Source organism: Nannospalax galili, unplaced genomic scaffold (genome assembly GCF_000622305.1).
Source record: "Nannospalax galili isolate Female #2095 unplaced genomic scaffold, S.galili_v1.0 scaffold160, whole genome shotgun sequence".
Lineage (NCBI taxonomy): Eukaryota > Metazoa > Chordata > Mammalia > Rodentia > Spalacidae > Nannospalax > Nannospalax galili.
In genome coordinates this window covers 3457634-3476081 of record NW_008346900.1, presented here as the reverse complement: position 1 = coordinate 3476081, position 18448 = coordinate 3457634, and the positions used below count along the sequence as shown (strand labels likewise).

General features: G+C 40.7%; 1 protein-coding gene across 3 annotated transcripts in view; it reads left to right on the top strand.

The window, feature by feature from the left end:
• LOC103742289 (zinc finger protein 345) overlaps positions 1-10726 on the top strand; it is a 16291-nt gene extending 5565 nt beyond the window's left edge. For 2 of the 3 annotated variants that reach the window (XM_017800676.2, XM_029568451.1), the window contains exons 2-3: positions 3211-3337; positions 7667-10726. In XM_017800676.2, the coding sequence (XP_017656165.1) occupies positions 3211-3337; positions 7667-9819 (2280 nt within the window). In that variant the 3' untranslated portion in view covers positions 9820-10726. The remainder of the gene's footprint in view (positions 1-3210; positions 3338-7666) is intronic. The other variant, XM_029568452.1, reaches the window with a different exon arrangement.
• Positions 10727-18448: the final 7722 nt, after the last annotated feature.

Genomic DNA, 18448 nt, shown 5'->3' with positions numbered 1-18448 from the left:
TTTTTGGAGACAGGGTCACTGGCCTGGAACTTACTATGTAAACCAGGGTAGCCTGGATCTCAGAGAGATCCACCTGCCTCTGCCTGCTAATTGCTTGGATTAAAGGCATGTGCCACCTTTCCCAGCTGAGTTGGATATTTTTACTAGATTATTTTACTGCTGAATACTTTCATTTAAAACTGTCTGGATAAAATTGGAAAGGAGAGAACCTGAGGCCTCTGACTTCGAGCTAAGACCAATCTTGAGCCTACAAAAGAAGACCCTTTAAATTTTTATTTATTTTTTTGGTTATATGTGTATGTGTGTACTTATATCTGTGTATGTGCATTTGAGTGCAGTGCCTATGGAGGCCAGAAGAGGGCATTGGGTTCCCTGGAGCTTGAGTTACAGGCACTTGTAAGCCACTTGATGTGAGTGCTAGAAACTGCTCGGGACCTCTATAAGAACAGTATGTGCTCTTAACTGCTAAGCCATCTCTCAAGCCCCAAAGAAGGCCCTTGAAGCCTCATATGTTTTGATTCCTTCACAGGCAGATTTTCAAGGTACAGGTTTAAATTGTGGAGATTATTTCTCCTGATAAAGAATCCTAGAGAAGGAAGGCAAAAGGTTACTGGTTCTCAAGTAAAAAATGTTCCAGACCAGGGGCTATGTCCATTTATTTAGCTTCAAAAGAGCTTCATATTTAGAACTTGTAAACCTTTGCTTTTCTACTTTTCATATCCCTATTTAGTTGTACTTTTTAATGTGTATGTTTTTGCCTGCGTGTATATAAGTGCACACGTATGCAGTGTCCAAAGAGACCAGAAGAGGGTGTCTGATCCTCTGGAACTGGGTTATAGGCGTTTGTGAGCCACCATGTGGGTTCTGAGAACAGAACCCAAGGTGCTCTGTAAGAGCAGCAAATGCTCTTAACTGATGAGCCATCTCTCTACATTAACAGGCTTTCCTTTGTTCTTTCAGTTTAGTGTTGTTGTTGTGTTATACCATAAGCAGTTCTTACCATGAATTAGTAGTATGAAATACTGAAAAATATTTTCTTTTTTTTACAGATGAGCATGGTGCTCTAGATTTCTGGCATGGGGTTGTATCTGTAGGTGTTACTGAAGAAGCAAACATGCAGTGTTTGTATCCTATTGGGATGCTGCTCCAGTTGTCAGTATACAAGAGTTCATAAGATGCACACTAGAGAATGGAAGTCATTGCCCAGGATAACATAAACAACTCTGAATAAATAATAGAAGAGATCCGTTCTTTAGAATGCTAATGAATGTTTAACACACTATTGGCAGTTACAAACCATAGGATACATATGCAGATTAAAGTTTATGTAAAACTGATGTCTTCTCAGGAGTAGATTAGAATATGCTTTTGATTTTATTTATTTGGGCTACTGATGTCACAGCAATGATGATATATCCTTTGTACAGTAACAACTGATAGTAACTTGTCCTGTTACAGCTGATTTTATGTCACTCACTTAAAGTGCTGCCTGTCAGGTTCTTCTCTATACATTGTTTTTCTCTTCATCATAACATGATTAAATACTCATGTTTGATACAGAAACCTGTTGCTTAAATTTCTCTTTGTTTACAATTTGCTTTGGAGAGTGAAGGATCTCACTTTTTGACTGGAGATACTGACTTTATTACTTGACTTCTGAAATAGGCAGACCATTACCACTGTAGATGCTCATTTTATTCTACCTCTGTATCACAAACACATATTTTATTACTTCCTTGCATTTTCCACAAAAAAACCAAGAAATATATTTCTGAGTGTGTTAAAATTAGACATTATGCTTTAAAACAAATGATAAATGAAAAGAAAAAATGGGAAAAATAGAAAACTACAGCCCTTAATTTTTGTCCTTAAATGTGTGTCAAAATAGTAGCATTATTTTTATTTTATTGTTTTTATTTTATATGTATGAGTGTATTGCCTGCATGTATGTAAGTATACTCATGTAGTACACTGCCCACAGAGGTCAGTAGAGAGTATAGGATTCCCCTGGAACTGGAATTATGGACAACTGTTAGCTGTCATATGGGTGCTGGGAATTGAACCCAGGTCCTCTGCCAGAGCAGCCAGTGTTCTTATTTTTAAATCCTCAACATCATCATTTCCAAATATATTCATCAGTTTTACACAATTGGACAGATTTCTTACTTTGATTAACATGGAAGATTTCTTCTTTTGTTGTTCTCTCTTTTTCTCCCTGTTTAGGCAAAATCCAGACTCTTGTATAGATTATACAAAAACCTGTACCCCTGAACTACATCCCCACCTAAGGTCTATTCTGAATATATAATTACCATTTATATGTATGTATAAAATACAAATGTTATTTGATCAATTTTGCTTTGCTACCTTCATATAAAAGCTGCTTTGAATGGTATTTTAGCATTCATACTTTATTTTGGCCCTTATGTTCCCATATGTGAATTCAAGGTCAGGTAGATTTGGATAGAACCTGGGTTCTACCATTTACGGGATATTTGACAACGTTTTGTAATGCAAAAGGAAAAATAATACTTCTCTGTAGTTTATTCAAGGATGTTATGCACTAACATGAAAGTGTCACAGTAGCATCTGGTACATTTTAAATCACCAAAAAAGATTGTTGTTGCTATTATAAGAAAATGTACAAGTTCCTTACAACAATTTCAGTTCAAGTTCATTGATGAATTCTTCCCTTGGTATTCTCCCTCATTGCTGTTCAAGAATATCCATCAGACATTGATAGTGAGCTTGCTACATACTCAGAAACCAAGTCCCCAGCTGAGAATTCCTGAACTAAAAACAGCACTTTAATCAGTCCTCCAAGTTGTGGCTCTACACAGGATTGTTTTGAGAGGAACCCTTCTAACTCACCATGACTTTCTCATCTGAGAAATATACACAGATAATCTTATGTGATGTACAAATAACACTGAAAATGCTTATTCTTGCATTAATTTTTAATTTTGTATTTTATCTCATAAAAGTGTAGTGTGTACATTAGTTTTGTGAATCTTATGTCATCTTTACTCAGATAATTCTTTAGCAAATGATAGCTATGTTTTAAAATATCTGAACTAAATAATTAAGTTCACTCACTTGTACCAGAACCTATTTTCCTAATTCTCATTTCATGTTGGGGTACACTAACAACTTTGTCAATAACTATATGGTCAATATGCTATTTATTTATTTATTACTTTTTTTTTTCAGGATATGTTGACATTTGGGGACGTAGCCATTGATTTCTCTCCAGAGGAGTGGGAATACCTGAACCCTGCTCAGCAGAATTTATATTGGGATGTGATGATAGAGAACTACAGAAACTTTGTCTCTTTGGGTGAGGATAACATCTCTACAGATCTTCTAATGCACTGCCAACATACAGTTTCTTTCCTTTGAAGAAAATCTCTTGGGAGCTTTGCATGAATGAGTATGATTTGTATGATTCCTACTTTAGAGGACCAAATTGGGGAATTGTTGGCATAGAGAAGAAAGTGTTCCTGTTTCTTCTTGTCTTTATCCCCCTCCTCTTTCTTTAGGTAATATACACCCTAAATTTAGATAAATGGTAATTATAGGAATCCCATGTCCTAAAATATTGTGGCCTACATCTTGAAGTCCAGTTTCTACCCCCTTAGCTATTTTTGTAGCTATTGTTGTTTTGTTTGATTAGTTTGGGAGGTTGTTTGTTGGTGTTGTTGCTTTTGGTTGTTTTGTGTGTTTGTTTGTTTGTGATAGGATCTTACTATGTAACTCTGGGTGGCCTAGAATTCACTATACCAGGCTGGCCTCTAACTTGCAGAGATCTGCCTACCTCTGCTTCCTTAGTACTAGGACTAAAGGTGTGTGCCACCATGTCCAGCCTTGTTTTGTTTTGTTGAATTTTGAGACAGGGTCCCAGGCTCTACCTCCAAAGTGCTGGGAATACAATGTACCATCATTCCAAGCTTCTGATTCAGTTTTGATTTTATACTAGAAGTGGAGCTCAGAATTTGTAAATTGAAAATGCATTCTCAGGGCTGGAGACATGACACAATGGTTAAGAGCACTGGCTGCTCTTGGAGAGGACCCAGGTTCAGTTCCTAGCACCCATATGGTATCTAACAACCATCTATAAGTTCAGTTTTGGGGATTCAATACCCTCTTCTGACCTCTGCAGACATTGAATGACACAGGTGCACTTACATACATGCAGGCAGGACACTCATACACATAAAATAAAAATAAAAAATAAAATATTTTGGAGGGTGGAGAGATGGCTTAGTGGTTAAGGGCACTGACTGCTCTTGCAGAGGGTCTAGGCTCTTCCCAGCCCCCACATGGCAGCTAACAACCATCCATAACTCCAGTTCCAGAGGATCTGACACCTCATCTGACCTCTGCAGGCACTGCACAACATGGGTGCACTTACACACAAACAGGCAATATACTCATACACATAAAAATATAAATAAATAAATAAATAAATAAATAAACAAACAAATAAAAAGCTGGGCATGGTGGCACACGCCTTTAGTCCTAGCACTCTGGAGGCAGAGGCAGGCGGATCTCTGGGTTCAAGGCCAACCTGGTCTACATAGTGAGTTCCAGGCCAGCTGGGGCTACAGGGAGACCCTGTCTCAAAAAGACCAAAAAAAATTTTTTTGCATTTTCTCTTGTTGAAGGTTTTCACTTAAACTGTACTTCATATCAAATGGTTGTTTTTGTCTTAAAGTATATTTTGCATAATTTAACTATGGCTACCTGCCATAAAACATTTTTAATTTTGTAACAGAATATGGAATTATTCCAGAATAGGGAATACATCAATTATATGTTATTTCTTGAAATATCTCCCAACAGACAGATGAGAATGCATTTTCTTTCTTTTTAAAAATATTTCATTTTTAAATTTTATTTTATGAGTGTATTGCCTGAATTTGAAAAAAATATAACAATCACCATTGTTAGATAAAAGCCGGGCAGGGAATAGCCACAGGAAACACAGGAGGACTCCGGCAAAGCAAAGTTTATTTCTTAGGATTGCTGGTGGCTGGCAGTTCAGTTGGGGAGAGAAAGCAACTAGCTGCCTGCTGACTGCTGAGGAAGTTCTTATAGGGGGTTGGGGACTGTGGAAGGTGGCAAAAATAATCTTTACAGTTTCAGGGGAAGCAGCTTTGTACTGAGACAGCTCTTACATCAGTGGGTCTGGGGTACAGGGGCCTGTTTATCTTCTAAAATTATCTGGGGAATAGCTTTGTGCTGAGACAGCTCTAAATGCAGCTGCCTGGCCAGTTCCTGTTTTGCAAGGGGGCCCTCATGACCTGTCTTGTGAGGCTTTATTGCACTGGGGATCATCTGCAGACCTGGACTCTAACAACCATAACCTTTTGTTAATGGTTATGTTAAATAAAATTGTTATGTCAATAACAACATTGAGGGGAGATGTGAAGAAAAAGGATTTTTATATGGTCTTGAAATTGTCAGTTTAATGTAAAAATTTTTCAATTATATGCTGTTTATGAGAGATTCTTTTTAACTTTTTGTTACATTTTTGTGCATGTGTGTGTGTGCACATGCACTTAGCAGTCAGTGGACAGCTCTTGGGAATTGGTATCTCCTGACACCTTGTGGGATCCAGGGATGGAACTCAGGTCATCAGGTCTGTGTGCAAACTACTTTATCCCCTTTGCCATCTTACTGGCCCAGGAAACAACATTTTCTATTGCTACTGTCAGGATTCTCTGTCTGTGACTTGCAAGGCTTTAGTTATAATATGTCTCATTTTGCCTGACTTTCACTTTGCTGTTGATAATTGGGTTTCTTGGATTTTAGTGTCTGTTTCCTTCATCATGTTTCTGGGTTTTCTGCCATTATTTCGTATTGAATTGATCACCTGTACAATTACTGCTTATTTTCACTTACAGTGTTTATTTTTGGTTTATATTATTTTCATTTCATTTCTCATTTCATTCAGGGTTTTTTTTTTTTGTATTTGCATTTAGCTCATTGAGCATCTTTTAAAATGGTTGTTTTTCATTATTTAGGCAATTCATAAATCTTGGTTTCCTGATGATCAGTCTCTAGTGCTCTTTGTTCTCTTATATAATGATTCCTTACCTCTTTGTATGCTGTTATCTTTCATTGAGATTTGTCCATTTGAAAACCAGTAGGCAGTAGCTTCCTATAAGGAAACTTAAGGATAATAGAATAGAAAAACCTCAAAGCATTGAAAATAGAATGGCTGGGGGCTGGAAAGATGGCTCAGCAGTTAAGAGCACCAACTGCTCTTGCAGAGGCCCTGTGTTTGGTTCCCAGCACCCACATGGCAGCTAACAACCGTCCATAACTCCAGTTCTAGGGGATCTGATGCCCTCTTCTGTCATGTAAGGGCATTACATGACAACAGGTGCACTAGCATACATGCAGGCAATACACTCATACACATAAAAATTTTTTAAATATTTTATCATTTTTATGTATATGCGTGTATTGCCTGCATGTAGGTGAGTGCACCCATGTTGTGCAATGCCTGCGGAGGACAGAAGAGGCTGTCAGATCCCCTGGAACTGGAATTACGGACAGTTGTTAGCTGCCATGTGGGTGCTGGGATTCGAACCCAGGTCTCCTGCAAGAACAGTGTTCTTAACTGCTGAGCCACCTCTCCAACCCCAAAATTTTTTGAAATAAAAAATATATATTTTTAAAAAATAGAATGGCTGTGTAGAGTCCAGCAGTCCCACTACTAAATATAGACAAAGGACATCAAATCAGTCTGTTGCAATCTCTGTTCATTTCAGCATTATTTGCAATAGCCAAGATATGGATGGAATCAATTTCAATGTCCATGAATGAATAAATGAATATTAGTCAAAGACTACAAACTTTTAGTAGCATAGGCACAAGAAGGTCAAGAGTTCTGTATAACAGTACATATATTTAATGTATTTTGAGATGTGCTAGTAGAATGGATACAGTATGTTTTAAGCACAAAAATATTCATTATATGAAATGATAAGTGTTAAGTAGCTAGATTTAGTTGTTTCACCATATATATGTGTATGTATGTGTGTGTATACACATACACTCTAAAACATGCTGCATATGGTAAAAAGATACAATTCATTTTTCAGTGAAATCAGTAAATGTTTTTAAACAATGTTTTAAACCTCAGAAACATTCATTTGTCCCCTATCTGTGGGTTACCTTCATCCAACTAAGACTGACATCCTTCAGCTAAATTGTTGGGAGTCTCTCAAATCTGTTCTCCAGTCATCCGAAATATACCTGTTATCTCCTGCTTTCTGTGTTGGGATAGTTTTAGCCAGCCCCTAAGAAAGCTAGAAATGTGTACATGTGCCTTTCTCTTTTGTTTTTCTCCTGAGGAAGAGAGAAGGTCAAGCTCTGGTTGTCAAAAGTAACAAACTTTCCTTCCTCTACTATAGAACTGTCCTTAACTTTGTGCTCACCTGGGACACTGTGAACTTTTCATTAGTCTTGGAAGTTCTCAAAGTCAATTTAGTCAGTATGTTGTTTTAAAGTTCATATACCACTCAAGTAATGAGGGCCTTGACTTTCGACTCTTCTGATGTTATTCCAGACTTGGTGTATTTTTATATATTATATTTATAAGCCATATTCATCAGAGTCTACTGAGTGGGATAATTTATGCTTTGGTTTCTTTCAGCCATGTCTCCTCACTATACCCAAGGCTTTTCACCAGAACAGAACATAAAATATTCATTCCAAAAAGTGATCAGTGGAAAACCTGGAAACTGTGGCCTTGACAGTTTACACTTAAGGGAAGAATGGGAAAGTGTGGGTGAAAATGAAAGTCAAAAAGCCTGTCATGATGGACATAACCAATGTGTGATCACTAATAATAATGAAAATGTCACTGCCAGTAGAGATCAAGAACAGAAAACATCTGAGAAAACTTATGTCAGGCCAGTTCAGTTTGATAGGCCGTATGTTTACAGAAGTCAATATCCACAGCAGTTTTTGAAACATACCTTCCCTATAAAAGGGAATTTGGGAAATCTGAAAACAGACCCAGTCCATGCTTCATTTAATAATTTGAACAATTTCAAATGTGCCACTGGGATAATCTTTCACTCAAACGTTTCTATAGACAAGAGATTTAAAAACAAAGAACAAAAGTCTACATGTGATCAATTAACAAGTTCTCTTAAGAAGAGCTTGTTAGTCTGCAGTCAATACACAGGTCTTTCCTGTGCCCAGATAAACAGCTGTAATAAATGTGGGATATTTGGTATGCATCCATTATTATTTGATCAAAATCCAGATATAAATACTTGGAAAATCCAATATGCATGTAAAGAAAGTAGGAATACCTTTATTAAAGGATCTACCTCAAATAATTTCAGGAATATTTATATTGGAGAAAATACTTATCAGTGTAACAAAACTCATAACAATCTTGACAATGATTCAAATCATAGTAAACATCAGTATACTAATTTTCCAAAGAACCTCTGCAAATATGAAATCTTTCATCAACAATTAAAAATTACTGCTCATCAATGGACCCATTCTCAGAATAAGCCTTGCAAGAATGTAGGTTGTGACACAGCCGTATTTACTCAAAACTCAAACCCTCTTAAACATAGAGTTCATCATGGAGAGAAACCCTACAAATGCAATGAATGTGGCAAAGTCTTTAACTACTGTTCAGCCTTTACCAGGCACCAGAGAATTCACACAGGAGAGAAACCCTACAGATGTAAAGAATGTGGCAAAGCCTTTAGCCGTGGATCAACCCTTATTGAACATCAGAGAATTCATGCTGGAGGGAAGCCATATAGATGTAAAGAATGTGCTAAGTCCTTTACCTACTGGACAAGCCTTAGACAACATCACAGAATTCACACAGGAGAGAAACCCTACAGATGTAAAGAATGTGACAAAGCCTTTGACTATTGTTCAACCTTTACTAGACACCAGAGAATTCATACAGGAGAGAAACCCTACAGATGCAAAGAATGTGACAAAGCCTTTAACCATTTTTCACACTTTACTCAACACCAGAGAGTTCATACTGGAGAAAAACCCTACAAATGTAAAGAATGTGACAAAGCCTTTACCCACTGGTCAGGCCTTAAACAACATCACAGAATTCATAGTGGCGAGAAGCCCTACAGATGTGAAGAATGTGGGAAGACCTTTAACCATTGTTCAAGCCTTAGAAAACACCAGAGAACTCACACAGGAGAAAAACCCTACAAATGTGAAGAATGTGGCAAGGCCTTTAAATATTGTTCATCCTTTAATAAGCACCAGAGAAGTCATACAGAAGTCAAACCCTACAAATGTAGAGAATGTTGCAAAGCCTTTAATGACAGTTCACAGCTTGCTCAACACTTGAAAGTTCATACTGGAGAAAAACCCTACAAATGTAATGAATGTGGCAAAGCCTTTAGACATTGCTCGACCTTTACAAGTCACCAGAGAATTCATACTGGAGAGAAACCCTACAAGTGTAACAAATGTGATAAAGCCTTTAAGTATTATTCATCCTTTACTAAACACCACAAAATTCACACAGGAGAAAAACCATACAAATGTGAACAATGTAGTAAAGCTTTTAGCCATTGCTCACTTCTTACTCAACACCAAAGAATTCATACTGGAGAGAAACCCTACAAATGTGAAAAATGTGGCAAAGCCTTTAGGCATTGTTCATCATTTACTAGACACCAGAGAATTCACACTGGAGAGAAACCCTACAAATGTAAAGAATGTGAAAAGTCCTTTAGCCAGTGTTCAATCCTTAGAAAACATTACAGAATTCACACTGGAGGAAAATCCTATAAATGTTAGGAATGTTGCAAAAGCTTTAACCAGTGCTCAAATTTTACAAAACATTACAAAATTTATACTGCAAAGAAACCCTGCAAATGTTAGGAATGTGCCAAAACCTTTTAATAAAAGTGAAAACCTTTTTGACATCAGGAAATTCATACTGGAGAGAAACATTGTAGATACAGTAACTGTTAAAAGACCTTTGTCTTAAATGTATGCATGAGAGAATAGCAAAATATAATTACAGGAGAAAAACTCTTTGCAGATGTAAGGAGTGTAGAAAGCCTTTCATGAGACTTTAAACCTAAAATATTTGCTCTTGGAATATAGAAAATAGGGAAATGAGGTTTTGGTTTTGTTGGGTTTTGTTTTTTGTTTTTTTTAACAGGACTAGCTATAGCCTCACCTGCTAGATAAGCACTCTACCTTTGACCTACATCCCTAGCCCAGCAAGACTCATTGCTTAAAATTTGCTAGATATCATTAGTTTATATAGAAATGAGTCCTCATGGACATCAGAGGATTGTGCAGACAGTTCCCTTCCAAAAATGGTATCATTTCATTACATATCTGAAGTTTCTCAATAGCCTTGGTTTTAGACACCAGAGAAAACACCACATTCACATAGATCATTATATCTAAGGAACAAAACTTACTCCCAAGAATTTGTAATCTGTATTATTACAGAAACCAAACAGAGGATTTTGAAATGCTTTATTCAGATTATGTACATTTTCATTAAGTAAAAGTGAATATTCCTAATGAGCTGTTGCTGTTGTGTTTTGAGTGAATTGTCACACTAAACCTTTCCATCATTACTCAAGGTTCTATGTAATAGATATTTGTGATACACATAGACAAGTAGTGGAATGTCCTGTCTAGTAACTGTTTTCCCAATGTTATACTTTTAAATATTTGGAGACAACTATTATTGTCAGTTATTATTCATTTCTTTTTATAGTTACTGGATCATGATGGTCATAGGAAAGATATTACAAGAGTATAATAAGAAGCCCTAGATTTCTGGATCTTGAATTACCATCTGTAAAGTTTTACTCTATAATTGTTTTCACAGATCATCCCATTGCCCACAAAATACACAAACTTTTGCTTTTATTTACATTAGCTGAAATACACACTCTACTGGTAAGCCTTAGGATCAAAAAGAGAATGATAGATGCATTATGTAGGTATATGCCTATCTTTACAAAAGGGATTATTAAAAGATAAATTTAAAATAATTGATAGCTTGTTAACAAACTGGAAATCTTACATATCTGAGAAATGTTTATTTTGTGAGCACTGAGCTCATTTATTCCAAAGAGCCTTGTCATTGTTTTAAAATCCCCCAATGCCAGTACAGGTGAGGCAGGGACTGAACTGGAGAGAGGCTCTAGTTCTCCCTACAGAGGAAGGTTCTGTTCTAATTAGACCATCATTCCACGGATGATCCTGTGAGCCAACAGATACCCTAGGCTCAGCAGTGTGAGCACTCACAGGGAACTAGTTCTGACCCCACACTGTTGCACTTCCTCATTCTTGCCTGCTCACCATGTGCACCAAGCAGTAATTTGGCCATCTTATAAAACAATGTTCTATCTTCAGAAATCATTCCCACACTGCCATAGTTCCCATAGCTACCCTTCAAAAATCTGCAAGAGGGTTCCTGTTGGATCACTGCTGTTGGATGAGCTTGTCCTCCAAGTGGCAACCAATGGACAGATCGATGCCTTCTTTTCTAGCTTCCCACCCACTTGCTTAATTCACCTCAAACTAATTGGACTATAACACCCTCTGTAGGAGGGGAGGGGCAGAGGGAGTCAGTCACCCCTCCCACCCAATCAGTCAGCCTTAACTGCATGAGGGGGAGGGACTAAGGGTAGGGACAGGGGAAGTCAGATAGTGGGGATGAGCTTCACCATCTTGGAATGCCAGCAGCAGGTCAGGAAGCTGCTGCCAGGATATAGGGAAAAAAGCCCAAGGGTGCCCGCACCTTTGTAAGTACCCCCTCACCACCACCCTGTGCTCTGTTAGCAAGTCCAATAAATCCTTTTGTTCCCTAAACGGTAGTTTGGAGGCAAATTGTCTTGGTTTGTCGTTAAGGACGGTGGGAGGAGGTGGCCACGCCAGGAGCCTGGAAGCTGAGCACATAATTCCCAGCAGTAAATTTAACTTAGAACTGCCTTAAGACTGAACTGCACAACCAGTACCAGTCTAAGCTTCTGACCACAGGATCATAATCTACACTTATATGCAGGAATATAAGCCAGATTCTAACCCTCCATTAAGTTAGTATTTTTTCCTAATCTGGAAGAAGTTGTACAAAAGGAAATTAAAATGAAGCAAGGTTTGAAACAAACCCTTCCCTCTAGAAGGAGCATAGCCTTGTTGACACCTCCATTCCAGACCCCTGAACCTCAGAGCAGAGAGATGAGAAACCTATGGTTCTAAACACCCAGTTTTTGGTACTTTGTTTGGGCAACTCTAGGAAGAGAGACACATTCTGGTCCACCCATCACTCCCTCAAGACCATCCCACAAGATAATGGAAATATTAGTATGCTTCACAGGCTACAGCTGCTGAAGCATGACCACCTCTAGCTCTTGATTGTCTTGACAGCTCTGGTTTCAGTTCTTTTCTTCCTAGGAACAGTGGAAAGATGAAGGCAGGGAGTAGCAAGAGGTAAGACTTCTTATAGTCTTTCAGTGAGCCTCCATCCTGATGATCCTGAAGCCAAAAAAGTTTGGAGGCAGACAAGCTACTTGCTAACAGTTCCACCACTCTCCCCACACCTGATCATTCAAAGTTTGGAAAGTCAAGACGCCCCTTTCAGTCTCAGTAGGGAAGGCACCTCAGGAAGGCACAGAAAAAAGACACTCTTCCTGATCATGATCACTTACCAGTGCTGGCCCTTTAAGGGCATGAGGATAGAGGGTAGACCAGGATGCCTGTCACACCCTTTTCTCCAGAAAGGGGCGAGAAAGGGGAGGCCTGTGTTAGGATCCTGATTGTGGAGGCCTCACCCTACAGGGCTAGAGCAGAGAGGGTAAGGAGCAGCCTGTTGGCTCCATCCATGTGGCTTATGACCAATGCATAATTGTCCCCCTGTTAGAAGTTTCATGCCCAGTCAAAAATCTGTCCCAGAGCCTTAGTTCATTTTCCCCTAAATAGACATGATGCATCTGGCTGATTCAGGGTTTAGGAACTGAGTCTGTTGCCTTCCCAGAATAAGAGAAAAGTAAACACATCCCTTGGTAGATATTGGGCCCTACTAGACACGGGAAAGGCCAAAGCTCTGTGGCTTAGGGCTCTGGGTATTTCCTGGGAGGGCTGAGGAGTGGCACTCCCTACAGAAGCACAAGATATAATCATCACTGCTGCACCTTCAGAGTCTGGAGGAGCTGGCTTGATGTAGCACACAGGAGCTCAGTCCTCCTGAGACAGGCAAGCAGATGGCTGTCTCCCCAACTCTATACACCCTTCTGGCATCATATGCTCTGAGCTTGGGACCCTGGAAAGCCAAGGCCTATGCCTACCTCCTTTAGGCTGGAGAATTGCCAGGAGCATGACAGGCTATAGGGTAGAGTGTTAACACCTTCCTGGATTGGTTGTGGTTTGGCTCTGTGGACCCCTATCTAGGTCTGCAGCAGAGCAGAAGGCAAATGGATGGCTCAGGCAACATGCCTAGGACTCCCTCTGGGAGCAGCAGTTTCCTGCATGACCCAGCCTTTTCATCCAGAAGGCTCTAATATCCACTCTTAGATCCAAGCAGTGCTTATGCCCATAGCATTTGATTTTGCTTCCACATATGAAGGTCCTGACTTCGGCACAAGACCTTGAGTCTCTCCAGGCCCCTCAGTGCCCCAGCCCAATCCAAGCCCACAGGCACACAGCAGCAAGAACCAGGTACCAAGGACAAAGTAACATATGAAAGATGGTGACAGGTGCCAAAGACAACAAAACCATGACAGCATTCTGCCCAGAGCCATCCATTAGTGATGGATGTAGGTAAACCACACCCCCACCCAAGCATTACTACACCCTAAACCAGAGGTACAGTCAGGACCCTCTGTGGGGCAACAGGAGGCCTGAACCTCTGAAAGGAGGCTGTCTCTCAGTGGGACTAGGAGCCTCCACCAAATGTCTCCTATATCCCACACCCTCAATCACTGCTGGGCCCTAGAGAGCTGGCCCCTAATACCAGCCCAGACCCAGCATCTGGGTAACCCATACATCATGGTTTAGGTGCATGCAACAGGGCTGACACAGCCCAGAATAACACATGACAACCCTTTCCTACTTAGCTTTGACCTCAGCAGCTTGGGCTCTTGACACTTACATCCATGTCCTTGAGACTAGAAGTAGACTTTCAAAAAACAAAGTGCCCAGTTTTAAGCTTCAAATCATATTTTTAGCAACCTTCAAAACCCAGCTCCCTTATCAAGAAAGACAGGATTAGGTGAGACACTGAGAAAGGGCATGCTGAGTTGGTCCTGACCCTAGAGAGCAGTCTAGTGCCAAAGCAGGGAAAGCCAAAGGCCACTCGGGAGCTCCACCACAACTACCAAGGGATCATAATCTGTGAGAGACTGCGTAGATGACAAATGTGACCCACTAGGTTACTCTTATCTGCAGGGCTCCACTCATGGCCATGACACCAGATAGCTACCCAGGGTACCAGAAGAGGCCTGAAACTCTACAGTGGCCACTAGAGAAGTAGCCCAGGACCCAAGGGCCAGAGACCTTTCCCCATAGCCACAACACTGTTTTGGAGAAGGAAGAGAGAGGAAAGTGTAAGGCAGATGGACAAACAGCCCCCAATTGGCATCTTGATGTGACCAGTTTCCTCAGCGACATATCAGAGCCAACTGAGTCAGAAGAATGTTTACAATTTTCCCGTCAAGAATGGACCAAGAGACCCAGGAACAAAAGAAATCAGCAACAGAAAATACAGCAAATGTTTGCCCATTAGAGATGCACAGTATAAATTTAACCCCACTATATATACAAAGGAGGCTTATAACATGGACAAAGGCTCCCATGCTTGTCATGCCCCAGACCCTGCACAAGGCAAACTTCTGGGCCATATCTGCTCCCTTCAGTGCCATACCTGCCCTCTACAGTGCCACACCTGCCCCTACCACTCTGAAGTTCCCCTATACACACCTGAAGTCCCCATTTTACACACTGTAGAGGAAATGGAAGAATGCTGTGGAAAGGGGCAGATTCTGGTAGAAGATTTTCTTCACCCTGAGGTCAAGAAGGGACAGTCAGGATCTGGAAGACCCAGGTAAGAGTTCCTCCCAATAACACTCCAGAAAGCCTGACGTCCTTTGAGCTCCCTTCTACCCAAAAGGTACCAGCCCACCTCATCCAGTTGCTGCCCTCCTCATTGCATCTAAACCTGCCTTCAAAGGGCTAGGCACAGAAACACATGCCTATCATTTAGATACTCAGGAGGCTGAGGCAGGAAGGTAACTTAAGCCCAACCTCATTAAAGATCAGATTGCAACACCCATCAAAAAAATAAAATCTCTGGGGGAGGAGGCCTAAATATAATCAAAACATATTGTCTGAAATTCCCAAAAATTCAATTAAAAATTTTTAATAAATAAAACCTCTTGGCCAGGCATGATGACACAGGCAGATCTCTGTGAGTTCAAGGCCAGTCTACCTAGCAAGTTCTAGGCCAGCCAGGGCCTATATACAGTGAAACTGTGAAACTCTGACTCTGTGTGTGCTGTACCCTACAAGATAAAGGTGCAGAAAATAATTTTCTTTTCTTTGTCTTTTTGAGACAGGGTCTTCTTGTAGCCCCAGCTGTCCTAGAACTCACTATGTAGACCAGGCTGGCCTTGAACTCACAAAGATCCGCCTGCCTCTGCCTCCCAAGTGCTGGGATTAAAGGTGTGCACCACCACGCCCAGCTAAAAAAGAACTTTCTAAATTGGACATTAGTTGCTCAGGAATTAAGGGCAGGGTCAGAGAGCAACAGAACCTGGAGGAAGATCACCACAGCCACCACTTTCCAGATAAGAACTGACACAGACCCTATGGACAACCCTGCCATGGATGGAGAGAACTTGTCCAGCTCAGACTCAGGCTGACCCATGAGAAGATGGCTTGAGAGCAGGAAGTAGAGTGGCTGCCAGCTCAGCACACCCCCTTTATGGCCAGAGACAGAAGGCAGGCCTACCAGAGTTAGAAATAACCAGTTGCAACATAGTCATTCTATGAAAGAAGATCCTTGCTTTTCCTCTGCACAGAATGCCTCTGTGTCTGCACTGGGGACGGTAGGATCACTACCCTCCTACTGATGAGAAAATTGAGAAAGGGACTTACCCAGCATATGACTCTTGGTACCTCTGTTCTGGGAAAACTCACACACCATCTGTGAGCTTATTGAAAGTAATGTGTAACTCCTAAAGATTCACTTCACAAATGAGGTGAATCCTTACACATTACAGGCATCTCTCTCCTGGAGTTCCATGAGCACAGTATGGGACATATCACTGAGAGGAGGTCTTCCTTCCTTAACAGACAGATCTTTAGTCAGTACCTAGGGCATATGTAGACAACTGAGTGCTCAGTGATCCTGGAAGAGGGGATGGGCTAGAACCAAGGAAGTCTGACTACAACCCAGACACACCAGGCTACAGGTATATGAGAACCAGGTTTTAGAAGGTACAGCCTTGCTGGAAGAAGCACATCACTGGGGGTGGTCTTTGAAGTTCTTAAGCCTTGCCAGATTTCCACCTCCTCTCTGCTACCTGTGCCTGCTTGAAGATATGATCGCTTGGCTTTCTGCTCTGCTGCTATGCCTCCCCCTCTAACTTTCTGAATCATAAGTCAAATAAACTCTTCCTTCCGTAAGTTGCCTTGGTCATGGTGTTTTATCACAGCAACAGAAAAGCAATTAATACAGGTGTCTGCCTCAATCACTCTCCACCTTTTTTTAAATTACATTTTCTGTGTTTTGTGTATGTACATAGCATACATGTGGATGTCAAAGGACAACTTGTGGCAGTCAGTTCTCTCTTCCCACCAAGTGGGTTCTGGGGACTAAACTCAAGTTGTCAGGCTTAATGGCAAATGCCTTTACCCACTGAGCCATCTTACCATACCTTCATATTTTGTTTTTGAGACAGGGTCTCTCATTGAACCTAGAGCTCATCAATTCTGCCCAGCTTGCTTGCCAATGAGCTCCAGAGATCCACCTGTGTATACCCATCCCTCCCCCCACAATACTAGGATTACCACTCCCCTGCCAGGCTTTTTATGTGGGTGCTAGACATCTGAATTTGGCTCTTCATGCTTAGATAGCAGATACTCTTCCAAGTGAGCCATCTCTCCATGCCTCCTCTCCTTTTTGTTTTTCTTTTTATATTTTATTATTTTTATTTTATGTGTATAAGTGTATTGCCTGCATGTAGGTAAGTTAAGTGCACCCATGTCGTGAGGAGTTCAGAAGAGGGTGTCAGATCTCCTGGAACTGGAGTTAGAATGATTGTTAGCTGCCATGTGGGTGCTGGGAATCGAACTGTTAACCCCTGAGCTATTTCTCCAGACCCATGCACTTTATTCTACAGACAGTTGTTAGCTGCCATGTGGGTGCTGGGATTCGAACCCAGGTCTTCTGTAAGAACAACCAGTGTTCTTAACTGCTGAGCCATCTCTCCAGCCCCTCCTTTCTGTTTTTAACACTGGAGATTTTACTTAGGGCCTCATACATGCTAGGAAAGTATTCTAATGCTGAATGGCAGTTCTGGCCCTTGAATAAAGAAAACACACTTTAAAGATTCAATGTCTAGGTTTTGTTTATAGGCATCATGGACCAATTCCAGTTTCACTTTGACCTAAATGGTGCCTTGGGAGAAATGCAAGACTCCAGCAGGCTTGGGAGTACAAAAACCTCCCACTACACAGAGAGAGATGATGTTAGATTATGGGCCTACTATATTAAGACACTGGTCACTCTACAAGACCACATCTACAGCCTAGAAAAATCAAGCCATGCCCTGCCACAGCTCTCTGAGACAGAGTTAAGAAGCCATGCTGTGCTGTCCTGTGACCTCACAGCCCCTCCCCCCACAAAGCTTCAAGAGATATTTATGGCTCTATCCAGGACCTGGTTCTTTGACATTTACATTGAACTAAATCATACACTGTAAAATTTCCCACCAGTCCCTAAAAACATAAAAACAGAGTATTCCTTTGTTTGGGGAATTTCTCTAAAAGCCTGGCTCACCACCACCACCATCATGCTACCCATGGTGGCTCTTTCACTTTAAGCTATCTTTTATAATCTTTCCATAATGTCTATAATGCTCTCTCACTTCACAGCCTAATCATGGCCCCCATGATCCTGAAGCGCTCTCTCTCTCTCTCTCTCTCTCTCTCTCTCTCTCTCTCGTCTCCCCTCTCCTAATAAAGTTCCTTTTAAAGGATAATCTCCTATTAGCTCCCTTCCTGGACCTGATGATCTCATTTCTAACAATGATAATGATGGAAGCATGCAGAAGGCAGTAAGGAGAGAAACAGTAATGCCATAAGTTCTCAGAGACAAGGCTGACCACACAACCAGAAGGACAAGACTAAACTTTGGATGATTATCTGCCTTGATTTGATTCTCTATAGAATGCATTAG